Below are 17,000 nucleotides of genomic sequence, written 5' to 3'. Positions count from 1 at the left end.
TCCCTTCTTCTCAGAAATGACTCTTTACATGCAAAATATAAAAGTGATGCTGTTATGTGTGGTACATAAAAGCAGCTCTTGACTTTCATTGTGAAAGTCTGCATATTTCACCCTCTATCTTTTTCTACTGTTTTCTAACTCTGCAGCCTATTCAAAGAGTTTCAACAGACAAAGCTGCAATAACATTTTATTACAAATTTACAAATATGAAAGGGATTCATAACACTTACATGTCTTAGCTATTGGTATACATTTACACTTAAAAAAAAAATCAGAAGAAGCATGTTGCTGGGGTTATCGGTTATCACGCACAATCATTTTGAGAATTAAAAATATAGAATCACAGAGGTGGAGAAGTCTTGAGGCCATCAAGTATTACCCTCTGCTTAAAGCAGAAAATTCAGTGCCAGAGCATCTGGTATCTTCTGAGAGAGGAAGAGTGGGTTATGAATTTAATAAAATCAATCAATCAATCAATCAATCCCCAAGAGATGGCTGTCCAGCCTCTGGTTGAGATCTCTAGATTATTTTTTGCTGCTGCTGCTACTACAGCTACTACTATTATTATTATTATACCACCTTTCATTTCAAAAAGAAATACCAGGGTGGTTCACAAACAAATAAAACCAATAGTAAAATGACAATAATAAAACTAATTAAAAACACAGCTGCTGTAATTAAAATACATAGTAAAACGGCTACATTAAAGCATCCACAATTAACATATGTAGGATAAACAAGCCAATCAGGGAAATGCTTTCAAGAAATGTTTTCAAGAGCCGGCAGAATGCCAATGATGATGGGGCTTCCAGTTTTTCATCAGGGTAGGGATTCCACAGCACTGGTGCTATCAGTGAAAAAGGCCCATCTATCTATCTATTACCTATCTGTCTACACATGCACACACATATTCAAATTTGAATGTGTGCAAACAACAAACCTCTTGCAATATAATGGATGCAGTAATGTCCATGATTAACAAATCTTTCAGACTTCTAAGCTTAGAAGCATATAGGTGGCCACTGTTCAGTCAGGTGAGAAAACCCTTCTCCCTCCCTTTAACTGGGGACATGGAATTTTCAATTTGAGATGGATAAATTAAATTAGGGCTACAATTTTTTTATTCTTATTGTGGATTAGGAGCATTCTTAGAGTGGGGGCCATGGCAAAATAATGAAGATAGTGGTTATGAATATAATACTGTTGAATACATCTGAAATCCTGGGCTTTCAAACCCAAATATATACGGTATATAACCTTCCGGAATGTGTCTTTACTGGTGAAATAATGAACATCTGGCAGCTCTAATACAGAAGTCTAATCTTTCCAATCAACTTGGCAGAAAATGGGTAGAAGAATAAGCTGCCAGGTCCACAGGGTCTGACTTTTCAATTTGATAAATCTAGAAAAAATGTGCTTATCCACACTTAGCCAATACGGACACAGGTGTGTATCTGAATGTGCAGTTCTAATCATACCGTAGTGCTAATTTCACCCCATGGAACTGACTTCAGGTGCCTACGGATGCTTCCACATCAGTACTCAATACATTAAGAATAGGGAACCCATGGCAAAATGATGTTGTACTACAACTCCTATCAACCCTAATGGGACTTCAATCACCCCAATGGATGGGGCTGGGCTGGTAGGAATCTGCGTCAAAAAACATCTGGGGAGCCACCAATTCCCCAACTCATTGGGGCAGCATTGGGGCCATTGAGTTGGATCCACACATAGACTTAGAGGAGACTCACTGATTGTAGCGTTAATTAGTCCCATTGACTTTAATAGTTCTACTCATAACCAGACTAAACATGGATCTCACCCTTTGTTTTTTAAATAAAACTTCCTGGAGTCTTAACCAAGGGCAGAAAATGCAACTAGCACAGCACAGTAGTATTTATTTTATGCAGCGAATTTCTTCTATTCATCCCCTTTCATTTACAACCATAAATAAGCTGTAAAATGATTTGCCATGTCCCTACCGGGGACATTTTCTTTAAAAAAGAAAAGAAAACCCTTTAAAGATGGGTTTATTCTTCATTCTACAATAGGAATAGGTATTTTTAAATGTGAAAAACACTATTGTATAGGCCAAGTGCAATATCTTCTTTGTGTATTTTACCAGGCAGGAGTCAGCTTAACCACTGTAAATTCATAAGACAGGCTGACAAAATGGGGGATAAGTGACGGCTTGAAGCTGTGCTACTTACCAGCAGCTTGACTCCAGGATCATTTTAGAACAACTCATGTCTGTCTTTCCTAAGGATTTGCAGGAGCTATATTGGGCGGCTGGTCCTAGGTGTCTGAAAGGCAAGCAAATCTCAGCATAAATAAGGCAATCTGCTCTATGCATTCCCATTAACTTGCAGCGACAAATTTAGCTTTGTGTGACTCTGCCAGATTCTTTTCTGCATTTCTGCAGAAACAGCAGGCAAATAACCAAGCTCCCCGCTTAGCCATATGCTACAGCTAATGGTTATTTCTTCCCCCCACCCTCCCTGGGTAGCTTATGAATGGGAATGCCATGTGTCGCTATTCATCTTTATTTATTTATTTTAGTTATATATTTATAGGACTTGTAAAATGAGCCTTCATCCCAAAATGGATTTCGGAGCAGTAGACATTTAATATCTACAATAATAATAATAATAATAATAATAATAATAATAATAATAATAATACAAAGCCAATGTTAAACATCAATATAATAAAAGTGAGAGGAATAAAACCAGTCAACCAGCTGAAAATATCATAATTTGAAATTAGGCAAATAAAAAGGTGCCAAAAGATTGTCGGCGCCAGGATTGCCATTCTCAGGAGGGCATTCCAAAGCTGGGATGCTACCACGGAGAAAGCACTCTTTTCTGCATATGTATAACACACTTCTCCAATAGCTGGAACATGGGAAAGTGCCTCCTCTGGTTATCTTAATGCATGGCCAGCTTGATATGGGAGGAGGTGCTCCTTCAGATACCGTATTTTTCACTCCATAGGACGCACTTTTTCCCTCTTGAAAACTAAGGGGGAAAGTCTGTGCATCCTATGGAGCGAATGCAGGGGGGAGGCAGGCAGGAAAAGCCCCCAAGCTTCGCGCGGCTCTTGCGGGCTTTTCCCCAGGCAGGAGAAGGGGCTGTTCTGGGGGCTAGGGTCTCGAGCTTCCCCCACCCCATTCCCGCAAGCTCCGCGAGCGGAGGCAAGGTTGCACACAACCTTGCCGCCCCTCCCGGACCTGTTCTGCCACTGCGAACTGCCGCTGCGCTCCAGGGGTTTCATGCAGCTATCCGCAAGCCTTCAGAGCGCAGCAGAAGTTCTCGCTGCGCTCAGAAGGCTTGCGGATAGCTGCCTGAAGCTGGAGAGCGGGAGGGGTCGGTGCACACCGATCCCTCTTGCTCTCCAGGCTTCGCTTCGCTGGAGAGGCACTGCACAGTTTTCCCTCTCTGCACAGCGCCCCTTCAGCGAAGCGGGAGGAGAAATGGAAGGGGCTCCGTTTCTCCTGCCGCTTCGCTGAAGGGGCGCTGAGCAGAGAGGGGGATATTTTTCCCCTGTTCTCCCCCTCCTATGGTCCGGTGCGTCCTATAGAGCGAAAAATACGGTATTTGGGGCCCAAGCTCTTTAAGGCCAAAACCAGCACCATGACATTGAACAGGAAGCAAGTATGGTTCCCTCAGAATGGATGTACTTTGGCTCCATGAAGAAAAACCATCTGGGATTCTGTACAGGTTGAAGATTTCAAACCGTTTTTCTATGGCAGCCCCACATATCGCACGTTATAATAATTCAACTTGGAGATTACCAGAGAATGGTTTACTGTATCCAGGCTACCCTTATCCAGAAAAGGTCACCACTGACCAATGAAGCGAAGCTGGTCAAAGGTGCTGTGAGCCACTTGGGGTTCCAGTGACAATGATGGATCAAGCTATTTATCTGCTCCTTTGCAGGAGTGCAACCCCATCCAGAAAAGTTAACACAGCAACTTTCCAGACCAGGAAACTATCACCCCACAGTGCTTGTCTCCTCAAGAGTCAGCTTCAAATTATTGGTCCTCATCAAGTCCAGATAGTAATTCAGTACCTCCATAGCCTCACCTGACTTTGATGACAAAGTGAAATGGGGTTAGGTTTCATCTAGATACGAATGATACCTCCCTCCAAATTTGTAAGGCACCTCACTCAGCAACTTCACTTCAGGTTTCATTTAGCTGTTGTGATCAAATGAGCAATCTTCTAGAATCCCCAAAGAATGTCCTCTGTGCTTTCGAGACTTCAAGAATCAAGAAGCTCAAACGTCAAAGTCCCAGTAGTGCCCACTTCCAAAGCCTTCACAAATCACAGTGAATAGACCAAACCCTGAATCTCCCAGATTAATATTTAGACATTCAATGCAGTTGGTCCCAGGGCGCAGCATAATCCAAAAAGCTGAACCTAACCAAGTCCCAATCTGGTCCGTAAATGTATGGGAGACCACTTGAGAATTCTAAGTCTGCCACCTTGCCCTTCATTGTGAAAGAAAGATGGAATATAAATGTCACACTAATGATTGTGATTTCACCTTTGAGTAGCAGCACAGGACAATCTGAACTGGTTCCAACTGGTGAGAAAGAAAGAGACAGACAGAGCGTTACCTGAAGCAGAACAAAGCAACAAAACAATTGATTGCAACTAAGCCAGAATAGGACCAAAATAAACACAAAGGCTTTGGAAGAAAACTGCCTTTGAGGCCTCCCTGATAATATACGGCCAAATTGTTTTATATTGATTTATCATAACACTCCAATACCAGGCAGCATAGAGTGGTTAAAATGAAGTGAGAGACACCCCTGCCATCATCAAAGCATCAGTCTTTGTCAGAATGTCACCTTTTAAAGAGAAGAGAGAGTGCAAAATGGTCACCTATGTTTATGGTGCACAAAAGTTCAGAAACCCTGATGTATCTTCACTGCAGTCTGAGTTTCTAAAAGTGCACGCATCTCCTTATACATTAATTCACTGCCCCGATTTTACTTCCATTAAGGTCTTAAGCAGGAAGTGTCTGATATTATTATTGTGGAAATGTGCCCCTTTCTGTTTAGCAGAAGAGACTTTGATAACTTTGGTAGGAACCGGGGATGGGTGAGTGGTGGGACACAGAGATTAATGGCAGGAGAGAGAAATTATGAATTCTGTTATTACATTCCTGAGAGTTTGTATTCTGAAGTTTTTAGCATTAGCCCTATAGAAAAGTTAAAACATGCACTCAATTAAAAATAGAACAAAATAAAAGCTAAATGTGATACAGAGGTGGTTTGGGGCTAATTGGATATGTGTATATTGTCAGCCATAATTAAATAAGTCCCATTCACAGTGGTTTGCCAATACTGATACACTATCTTCTTTGCAGCTGTCTTCTCTCTATAACCTAACACTTTGTCTTGAATTATTTTCTTTTCTTTTCTCTCTTTTGCTTCCCAGAGGACTATCTGGAGGACAATGCAACATGGTGTAAGCTCTGGTATTCTTATTCTTGACTTTCATATCCATTCGCCTGTTTCTGATTTTGCTGTGCAAACTCCATCTAGTATCATCTGTGTCACGTTCCCTTGGCTTTCCTGCAAAATGAGTTCATTTCCAGTTTTCAGAAATCTCAGTGTTTGGAACGGGTGATTCGGGTTCTTTTCATCACCCCTCATTTCCCAGAGTGGTTTTCATCTAAGTCCGTGTTTCCCAAACTTCTAATGACTGAAATAATGTGTTGTTTTTTTCTTCTGCCTTAAAATTCAAATGACACACCAGTCATACAGCTGTACATATTTCCTTTTAGACTGTGTTCTTACATCTCTCCAGCACCCAACTAAATGCAATTCCGTTCAAACAATTGTGTTAATGGCTTTTAAAAAATAAATTGAGGACAAGGAGCCTCTGAATCTGATTGGGACTCTGGTGTGGGGAATAGGGGGGCTTTAACCCTTTGGCCACCGCAGTGGTTGCAAATCTCCCTGTATGAAATTTCCTTTTTCCAAAGCCATTTGTGTAATTGCTCATCTCGTTTGGCCCTCAGGTGTCTCCATCCTCTGTATGAATCTGCATTTGCTTCAATCCATTCTAATTGTTGCAGACTCTACTCTTTAAATGATCTGGAAAGGACTGCATGAAGTAAAACTTAGTTTCAGCAAGGCCCCAGAGTAAAATTTCGTATTTCAGGATAGTGGGTAGATAATTCAATTGGAGAAATACAAGATTCAGTAAACTTCAAAGGTACATGCCCTCCCACAAGCTACATTTAATTTATTGTAAAAAGGGAGGGAAATAATAGAAATATATCTTATGTTATTTTTAATGCATAATAAAAAAACTATAGCAATGGAATCAACACGGTACTTATTTCACAATGGGATTTGTACCTTTGACTTGCATACCTAGTGCACAAGCTCATTTAATTTATTGTTTGTAGCAATCGTTTCTCTGTTCGTATAAACAGTGTTTATTTCTGAGCTGAACGAGGGGGGGGATAGGTCATGGTAAGAATGAAGTCTGAAATACAGGCAATTTCTTACTTTCCATAAGGACTCAATCAGCGAATGCCAGAGCAAGATATTCATACATTTATTTATTTATGTGTCATGTACTTCTGAAAAGTGATTTCACGGCTCCTGTGCTATCTTTTCCTGACTACTGCTTTTCCTGTTTTACCAAGGGTTGTGGAATAGAATCTATCCATCTCATAGTCTGGGCGCCACCCAGGAAAACATAGTATATCCTCTGGTTAGGCTTATGCAGTCAAGCAACTTTCATAACAGGAAAATCCAAGGGGGAACTATGGCGGTGCTTAATTTCAAAAACTGGTTTAGTTGATGTCAGACTCCAGAACTTCTTACAGTTGCTTGGTGGGTCAGGGAAGAGCTATGACAGAGGAATTCCTTAATGTCATCCACTTAAGCTGGCCATTTCTCTATCTGTTGCATCAGCAAGCCAGGAGGAAGTGCATTGTGTTTGAAGGAGGGGTGAATTTGAGTCAGCTGCCTGGGGCACATCAGCACACTTGTCTCAATAGAATACATTTAATCAGTCTGCAGTCACCATAATCCTCCAGCCAGATTTCATTTACAGTTAGCTGGTGTGTTGCAATGTAGCCAAAAAAAAGGAGGATTTTTCTCTAGCATCGCTGCTTAAACCTGCAGACATACAGTATGTCTGAGTCAGGAAGTATATTAATACTCTAAATATACAATTTGTCTCTCAAGCATTCACAGAATATAAAGTAGAATAAATTCATATTTAATGAATGCAAATGACGTCTAGTATCTTTAACACCACGGGACGGATACAGCCTTTTCCGCAATTCTTCTTCATGGGTATATGTAGATGTGAATACGGAATACTTAGATGTGACAACAGAATATGTTAAAGGGGCAAGACCTTGCATGGTCTCAGTCACACCTCCAAGTCAGAAAATAACAGGTTGAAAAGAAGCCAATGATGTAAACGTGCCAATATTTTCACACTACTGGGTTGCTAAGCTGCTGCAGGTGCCATTTCCTCATGCATAAAATGGAACATATCGTGGATGAGACCACAACAGAGGATCTGATCCCAGTCAAAGCATACAGTTTCCATTTAGCAACCTCCGCCTGTCTGTCTGTCCTCTCTGTAAGAGACAATGCTGGAGTTGAACTCCTTTAGAAATGTTCTTCATAAAAGGGAGCACCTGTGGTCATCCTTAATCAGAGGTGTAGCACATCTTCTTGAATGTGAAGAGTGATCCCTAATCTTAATCATTTTCTTTCCTGCAACATCTCACTGTGCTATTCCAGAGAAAAACTGATGTTGATAGAACACGGTTTGCCCATTCAAATGAGCCGTGGGCAAATGTGGGGTTTCAGTCCTGGCCTCCCAAACAGAAGAACAAGATTGGCCTACTACAATTCCAGCAACCATCTACTTTTGTCAGAAGGCTACTTTGACTGGGAGCAGAGCTGTCTTTCCCATTGGGTTTATTGGTGCGTTGCGCCAGGGCGCTGGCCTCTTAGGGGCACCCCAGCGAGTGGGGGAGCTGCGCAGCTTTGCCGGCAGCCTCCCCTTTCCCTCCTGCATGCCTGCCAGCTGTACCACGTCAACCATATGGCTGGCAGGCATGCAGCTTCCTTCCCAAGCCCCCGCAGGAGAAGAGCAATCCCCGCAGAGGCTTGGGAAAAGGTTGACAACTCTGGGAAATGGGGCATGGGACGCCGGAGGGATCTTTGCACCACGGTGCCGGATATGCTTAAGACGGCCCTGACTGGGAGGTAGGAAGTGGTGAGCCAGCACTGCAGTTCTCCTCGCCCCAAACTCTCTGCCACAGCTGCCACTCTCTTGTCAGAAATCACACTGCAGCATTATGCACTAACTGCAGTTTCTGGACCAAGGCCAAAGGAATGTCATTGGAATTCTACTCAATATTGATCCAGAGTAGATTCCAATGTATCGTTAGCAGAGTAAAAACTTAAACACATTGCAGGATTCCCAAACAGTGGACCAGATGCAATTAATATTTCATCCAGCAGAGCTTTACTGCTACTGAAGACAAAATGAGCGTAATGATCACAAATCCAATACATTCAAGATTGGCACTGTCCATAAGAAATCCAGTTGCAAACAGTCTTACTTAAACTTACAGTAACTTATAATAAGTCTAAAACTTAGCACTAAGCATACAGAACACCACACCAGAAGGAAAGGAGAAAGAAAGTGAAAGTGAGTGAACCCCAGGCTCCTTCTGGCCTATTATTATAGTCAGCATGACCTTGACAGAAAGAGATAAGAGAACCATTTAAACCAGCTGTACTCAGCTTCTCTGAAGGAATAACCCAAACACCATGAACCATCTGCTTGTTTCTTTCGCACAGAGAAACTTCCAGAAGCTTTCAGAACCCTCTTGAATTAATTAGAATAGGAAAGATCTCTACACATCAGATCAATACTTTCTCCGCCAAGAAATGCAAACTGACAAGGAAGCCCCATGGAGAGTTCATTACAGTAAACCAGTCTTGAAATCACCAGTGCCTGGACCACTGTGGTCTACAAATGGCCTCAGCAGGTTAAAAACAACAACACCTGGTTTGAAGCATGAGGGCAAGGGGTTCGGAAACCCATTTCCCTTTGTGCCTGATAACTATCTCAAATTGTAGATTTGGTGGCACCAGGTCCAGTGTCTGAAATAATCAATCACAGAGGTTCATGTGATGCTCAGTTCCTCCATAAGAGAACGTCTCACAGATGAAGGCTGAACATTACCCTTATTTCCCAAGATTCTGACAACTGCAGACAGCACTGTTAAAAGTCGAGCTGAATCCTGCAAGAGAAAGTTTACCCGTTTGATATCAGTGGAGAAGGATGTCCCAGCTATATTAGATTAGATGCTGGATTTTTTTTTCTCCCACTCATAGCTTATTACTAGATTCAGTTGACAAGGAGTTAGATAACAATGGCTTTCGAAATCCTGCAGAGACATGCATGCACGCACACCTTTTTAAACTGCAATATTATTCCAAAAAGCAGCCAACTACGTTCACATTATGCTAATTCTGATGCTTTGCTGCTGTTTAGCATATGAAGGCGCTGAAGTACTTCACCACAACGCTACTTAAATTCTGATTTTTCATAAGAACCGCTGTCCAAAAGAAACTGGTCGTTCAGCTGGCGATTTTTAGCAATATTCTACTGTAATAACAACCATGAATCTCTTGAGCTAGGTTTCCTCGCAGCCTTCTTCTTTGGTTAAAGAAAAAAATTGCTGATCGTAAAATAACTCCTCTCTAAATCTCTTCCGTAGAGGAACCTGTTACTCCCAGTTTAGTTCTCTTCGGTTCTGGTAGGTTTTCAGTTCAGTAATAGTAATTATAAAGAATGAATACATGAAACAACTGAATAGACTGCCCAACACTGAGGAAATTTAAGCCTTTGAAAACAAAAGCTATGGTGACAATTGACCTTTTCTGTAAAATGGTAGCAAGGGAAAAGGCTCTCCCCTAAGGTACTCTTCATTCAGTAAATTTTCGGGCATACACTACTCCATCTTCATTCTGAAGTCCTCCCCGGAGAGGACTGTACCACCTCTTTTTCTTAATGTCTGAATCGGCTTCACAATTCTTATTATTGATTTAGTATGAGCATAGCAAATGTTTCAGAATTCTGCTTTTATTTAACCTCATTCTAGATCAGCAAAATTGGAGGCAGCGACTTCCCTCCGACAGAGGGAAAGCAGGGAATGACACTGGCGACTCACACTCGGTTGGGAATGTAAATCTCATTTGACAACGCTGATGTAGTGTGTGTCGAAATCATTCCAGGAAGAAGTCACTTGAGAACCGGGGTGAATATGATAAGTGAAATTAAATCTCTTTGCTGCAGTCTGAATTTATCGCAAGACAAAGAAGGCCAGAGCTGCAAATGGAAAACCCCGGTTCATCTATCCTCTTGATACTAGTTCTCCCAAGCCATTTTCAGCTTTTTGGTTTTAACAGATGCACTGCTTGAGTAGTCATAACAGAAATGCGCTGCGGAAGATTTTGCCTTTGACAGACAAAGTCATAACAGGAAGTTGGTTTACAGCAAATGAAAAGTGATTTCCCAAGCCAAACATATAGCCCCTAATACATTTCTCTTTGGCTCGTAATGGACGTTTGACACTTTATGGACTTCTAGGGATGTTACTAGTGCTTAGAGAAAAAAGTCAGATACTGAAACTAAAGGGATTTATTTACTTTTGCCGCGAGACTTGTTCTCTCCGTGAACTTTCAGGCAAGCCCAAAATGGTGAGCAATGGTACTGAACTCATGAAGATGGCCAGAGAGAGTGAAGTGGAATCTGCACACACATAAAAAGAAATGTTGTGAAAATGCTTTTTTTAAAAAACGTATTGAATTTGCCATAGCTCGCCATCGTCCTCTACTGTCACACTTTTATAATGCACTTTACAACACGTTCAAAAACGTTTTACTTGCAGCTGTGTAGCTGAGTCCAGAGAGGGATGTGGGTGGCACTGTGGGTTAAACCACAGAGCCTAAGACTTGCCGATCAGAAGGTCGGTGGTTCAAATCCCCATGACGGGGTGAGCTCCCGTTGCTCGGGCCCTGCTCCTGCCAACCTAGTAGTTTGAAAGCACGTCAAAGTGCAAGTAGATAAATAGGTACCACTCTGGCAGGAAGGTAAATGGCGTTTCTGTGTGCTGCTCTGGTTCGCCAGAAGCGGCTTAGTCCTGCTGGCCACATGACCCGGAAGCTGTACGCTGCCTCCCTCGGCCAATAAAGCAAGATGAGTGCCGCAACCCCAGAGTCCGCCACGACTGGACCTAATGGTCAGGGGTCCCTTTACCCTTTTCTTTAGCTGAGTCCAGAGTCCTTCCCCAGCCATTTGAAGATGTCTAGCATTGAATAGAGATGCTATTGCCTTGTTCGCACCACACCTTTCTCTTCCCACTTGCAAAGCTAGCTGTGGGTTTTTGTGGTGGTCTCTTCCCCTCACATCCTCACATCACAGCGGCTTTCACCCACTGCACCTGGGTGGAACGAAACTTACTCCTATCCTTTCCTCTCTCCTTCCCATGTAACACAAGGGGAAAACCGCCATGTAACACAAGGAAGAAGAGCACTGTTAGTGGCAGAAAGGGGTGAACAAGTGGCAGGAGGAGGAGGAGCAGCAGCAGCAGAAGCTGGTCTAGCCACTCAGCCACCTGTCTGTCCTCTCTAAGCTGAGTCCTCACCTGGGCTTAGCAAAGCAGTGTTCTCTGTCAATCATTCATTCAGTCCTTCAAAGACATTGCACCCCATCGCTTGGCCAGAAAAGCTTTCAGAGTGGCTGAATTAATGAAAATAGCACAGACTTTGCCCTCAATCTTACAGTTTAACAAGACGACTCACAAAAGGAAAAAGCAAGAAGGGAAGGGGCAATGAGCAAACTCAGGGATTGTGAATGGCACAAAGTTCCTATAATGATCCGTCAAGCGGGCCTTGGTGGTCCCTGAGAACTATGGCATGGACCAAACCTCCTAGAAGCAGATGTAGCCAGAGATATTTACTTGAGATGAGACCTTGGCTTTCTGGGGCCTAACTGGAATATGCCAGTTTCTTGTCATTCTGATTGTGGCAGTGACATCATGGGAGACCATTACCTCCAGATCAGATGGTCCTGCCATGGTTGCTTACTGGGCAATTGATTCAGTGAACCAGTTGATTTTGAAATGGCCCAGCCCTGGTGATGTGGGCAGTGACTGTCTGCTGCTTCCAGCTGCCTAGAGAAATGCAGTGGTACCTCTGGTTACGAACTTAATTCGTTCCGGAGGTCCGTTCTTAACCTGAAACTGTTCTTAACCTGAGGTACCACTTTAGCTAATGGGGCCTCCCACTGCTGCCGTGCTGCCACTGCGCGATTTCTGTTCTCATCCTGAAGCAAAGTTCTTAACCCGAGGTACTACTTCCGGGTTAGCGGAGTCTGTAACCTGAGGTGTTTGTAACCCGAGGTACCACTGTAACTGTATTTTCCATTGTGGCACCTGCTTCAGTATTGCTAGCAGAAAGTAGTGAAAAGGTGTGGCTTCTCATTGTCCTTCTTAAACCCACACGTATGTTTTACAGGAGGTGATAGCAGGATCTCAGTACTGGGAGAGACGTTTTATACATGCTCAGATATCCGTAGACTTTTTGCATTGCTTCCCTGAACCCTGATTCTCTGTTTGCGGCCATCACTGAGAACTAGACCCATTTTGATGTATACTGAGAGAAAGCCAACCTGGTTCAGATCAGAGTCATCTTCCCCACTTGTGATGTCTTTCATATGATTCTGAGAATGAAGAAGCATGATTTGTCATTGTACAGAAATGTATATGCATACGGTTATGTCCCAGCTTGGAGCTTATGGGACTGATTGCAAAAAGAGGAGCCTTGGGGTCAGCCAGATGTTCAACTAACTCTGGCGTTAACTGAAGTACTGGGAACTGTGATTTTTGCACACCACACATGAATGCTCCTGGGCTGAATCTGGTGCACAGATACTCCTGTACAAGGCCTATTTGAATCAGTAGATTTGACTGTGCAAAACTGATGACAAGACTGCATTCCTAAGCGCCTTTGGTCAAAAACTTCAGAAAGTCAAATGCAAAGTTTCTCACTTGAGTAAGAGCTAGCAGCTTTTGTTTGAAAACTGCAAAAAGCCAAATGCAAAGGCTCTCACTTGAGTGAAAGCTGGCGCCTCTCTATAAATAAAACATTAAAGATGGATAGGCAATATTTCCTGTATGCAGATTGCCGTTTTATGTCAGTGTATTTGGCAACAGTCTATGTGAAAGCCACCCGTTTAAGATAGATGATGTCTGACTTAAGCCTTAAATATCCATAATATTAAAATCTGGTTAGTATATCCTGTGCAACAATTTATGCAAAGTCACTTGCTTAAGGAATAAGGATGTGGTGTTTTAATTAGAGTCAAGTGACAAGGCAAAAGAGTGGTCCTTGCCTTGTGCTATTTTCGGAGCAGATTTGTATGACGGTGATCTGGAACTGACATCCATCCCCTTAAACCCACCTCTGTTTTCTGTTTCAGTCTTTGTATCTTAAGGGAATAGAAAACAGCCAGAGCTACACTCCCCCTTTCAAATTCCCTTGATTAAAATGGGACAGTTTAGGATGTGCATCTCACTCACTGATTTCAGCTTTGGCTAGATTGTCTGTAGCCATGGTGGACAGAAACTTCGCTTTTGGAAGTTTTTTTAATCAAAAAAACCCCCAGATATTTAACATTTTCTGAAAGAGTCAGCACATTTTATGCTAGTAAATTGCATTTCACCTAGGGCAGTTGTGGCACCGAAATTTCTAGGCCCTGGGATTCCATTGGCATGTATAAAATTGGCAGGAAAGCAAGCATATAAAGGATAATGAAGAAAATGCATTTATTGCTGTCATTTAAATGTCATTCTGCTTTAGACAATATATTTATAGCAATGAGGCATTCTGATGTTTCATATTGTAAGCGTTGCTCCTTTTATGACTTCCATGTCATGTTTGCTTAGTAAAACCAATTTTTCTGCTACGCTCAGTTTTATAGGGTCAGCCTAGTCTGAGAAAATCAAATCTCCCTGCCTCTCTTTCATACATCATCATTTGGAATCACCAACAATTCCCGTTCAGGAACCAGCACTTGTTTTCAGCTACAATATTCTGTTTATTGCAGGGTTGTGGTTTGTGAAGGAGAAAGGAGTTTGGGCTAATTTTCCCACCCCTCGTTGGCTGGATGGGTAGGGAACAGGCAAGGTAAAAGGCTCGTGTCTGCATAACGGCAACTTTATTTCGTAGAATTCACATTCAGTAAGGAAGTAAACCTCATATTGGGCTTGGAGCAGGAAAGCAGGTCTGTTCTGAGCAAAAGGGGAAGGCGCATGAAGTAGCAGAGCGACATGGCCGGGCAGCTGTGACACCAAAACACTTCTGTAGCATAGCACCCCCATCACCAGCCTGCTCCCCAACCTGCCTTCAAATCTGACAACCCTAAACTAGGGTTACCAGATGTCCCCGGTTCCCAGGGACAGTCCCCGGATTTGCAAATATGTCCCTGGACAAATTCCGTCCCCGGAATGTCCCCAGATTTGCAAATCTGTCCCCGGGAAATATGGCAGCAGCAGCCTCAGCTGGTAGTGGTAGTGCAATTGGCTCTGGCTGGCTTCAGGAGCTGCTCGCTGCCATGGCACCCGCCATTTTTCCTTGCCGGAAGTCCCCATATGATGTGTTGAATGGTCACTTTAAAATGTGAAGGTTCATTATTGTTTCACAAGTTGTGTATGCCTTTAAGGGCCAGGGCCAGGGCAAATAATGAGATCCAATCTTACAGCTGTGAAACATAGCAGGTGCTGCTGAGTTGTGCTAATCAAGCTGTGTCAGCAATTGGGTATAATATATAAGGAGCAGCACCTAGCTCTCCCATTACCCCGGGCGATCGGTTGGTGGTTGGGTCATGTTTGTTGTTGTTATCTTTAGTGTAAAAGGAGTTTTTGTTTTGTTATTAAAACCTTGTTAAAGTTATTTTTGAGTTCCTTGTTATGCATGGTCTCCCCAGCAAGCTCTCTGCAGCAGTGGCGTAGTGTGGGGGGTGCAGGGGGGCCGGCCGCACCGGGCGCAACATCTGGGGGTTAGAGTTAGGGGGCGCAAATCCACGGGTTAGGGGGCGCAAATTACTTGCCTTGCCCCGGGTGCTGACAACCCACGCTACGCCACTGCTCTGCAGCGCTACTAAACTGCAAATAGCCAACATGATGTGCACAACACATCATATGGGGACTTCTGGCAAGGAAAAATGGCGGGCGCCACGGCAGCGGGCAGCTCCTAAAGCCAGCCAGAGCCAACTGCGCTACCAGGCTGGCTCCGGGCTGCTGACTGCCACTGCTGCCGCCACTGCCAAAGGGGAATTAGGGACATCCAGTAGTACAGATCTCCTGCCCCATTCCCCCTTTGTTTTGACTGATCGCGGGAGACTCAGGAGTTGTGGGCGGGTGGCCGTTGCCCAGTTTTTTAAAAAACTCTGTACATTTATGTTTCACAGGGTGTGAAAGAAGGGCTTTGCACCTTTATACAATATGCCTGTGTGCTTGGGCCCAGGGTCTTTTGCCCCACCATCCCCACTACTGGCTCCCTATTGCTACTCAGCTTCAAAATGTCCCCAGATTCATTGAAAAGAATCTGGTAACCATCCCCTAAACCCATTGCTGAGTTGCCTTTGTGTCTTTTTACACCAAGTGAATTTCACACGTATGCCACCAAGATATCTGTGGTGCTAGCATGTGAGCTCACTGTTTTTGGGAGAAGGCCACAACTAGAGATAGGGAAGATATTCAGTTCAGTTCCACATTTGAAAGTGAACTTGTCTAATGAGCCCTTCCCAAAACAATAAGTGAAGCAAGACCCTAGCATCCTTCAAAATTCTTACGATCTTTTATGTCTGTATTTTAAACCAATAAAGATTATTTTTAAAAAAATCATGCTTTTCTGAATTTTGCAATGTAGTTTTCCAAACAAATTTGCACTGAAACGCTGTTACATTTTCAGACCTTCTCAGTGTCCCTGTTTTCCAGGGATAGTCCCAGATTTACAGAAACTGTCCCAGTTTCTGGTTTGATCCCAGAATGTCCCACTTTTCCTTAGGACATCCCTATTTTCATTGGAGAAATATTGAAGGGTATGGAGTTATGTGACCCCCGAGCCAAGGGGATAAGTAACTATGTAACCTTCAGAAGACATCTGAAAGCAGCCCTGTATAGAGAAGTTTTATAATGTTTTATTATGTTTTTGTATATGTTGGAAGCTGCCCAGAGTGGCTGGGGCAACCCAGTCAGATGGGCTGGGTATAAATAATAAAATATTTTTAGTAGTGGTATTATTGAATAGGACAGCATTGTATAACATGTCAATCAAGATCTACTTGTAGATCATGTGATTGTGATCTCTGTCGATCTCTCTCTCTCTGAAGGAGGAGACGCAAATGGGCGTGAGGTGGGCGGAGGCATACGCAGATGGAGAGACTGAGTGAGAGAGAGAAGCCCTGTGCGCGGGCTCCTCGAGAGAAAGGACTGGTTTGGAGAGAGAGAGAGAGAGAGAGAGAGAGAGAGAGAGAGAGAGAGAGAGAGAGATGGTGCTGGACATTCCAGGATCCAAGGATCCAGCTCTTGAGGAGAGGATTGCCTTGCTCCCCTCCCCATTGTAAACCAACAAGCTCTCTCACCGAGCGCAGCAAGACTTACTCTCGAGTAAACATGCATGAGGGAGTTGGGGACCCTTTGTGGCTGTTGCCAACCCACCCACATGGGGAGGTGTGTGTGTGTGCAGCCCTGCACACTGCCTCCTCAGAAAGAGAAAGGGCTGGTTTAGGTTTACTTGAAAAGAAGGGGTGGGTTGGATCCAGGGGAAAGGGCTTCTACAGGTTTCATCCAGTTCTTAAGGTGACGTTTGAAGGCTGTCAACTCTGCAGTTGAGTTTACCCAATTTCTGTTCCGAACTATGGGGGAAA

The 17,000-nt window shown here is 43.3% G+C and overlaps 1 protein-coding gene across 2 annotated transcripts in view; it reads left to right on the top strand.

Annotated features, from left to right (window-relative positions):
* Positions 1–17,000, top strand: part of GPC6 (glypican 6) — an 809,956-nt gene that overhangs the window by 760,116 nt on the left and 32,840 nt on the right. Inside the window, exon 7 of one of the 2 annotated variants that reach the window (XM_081198451.1) lies at positions 5,451–5,480. The exons of the other annotated variant lie outside the window; for it this stretch is intronic. Within the exon in view, the coding sequence (XP_081054577.1) occupies positions 5,451–5,480 (30 nt within the window). The remainder of the gene's footprint in view (positions 1–5,450; positions 5,481–17,000) is intronic. 2 annotated transcript variants of the gene reach the window in all.

Source organism: Podarcis bocagei (assembly GCF_964188305.1).
Source record: "Podarcis bocagei genome assembly, chromosome: 6".
In the NCBI taxonomy this organism is placed as follows: domain Eukaryota; kingdom Metazoa; phylum Chordata; class Lepidosauria; order Squamata; family Lacertidae; genus Podarcis; species Podarcis bocagei.
The sequence above is the reverse complement of the archived record's forward strand: the minus strand, read 5'-3'. Positions and strand labels throughout refer to the sequence as shown.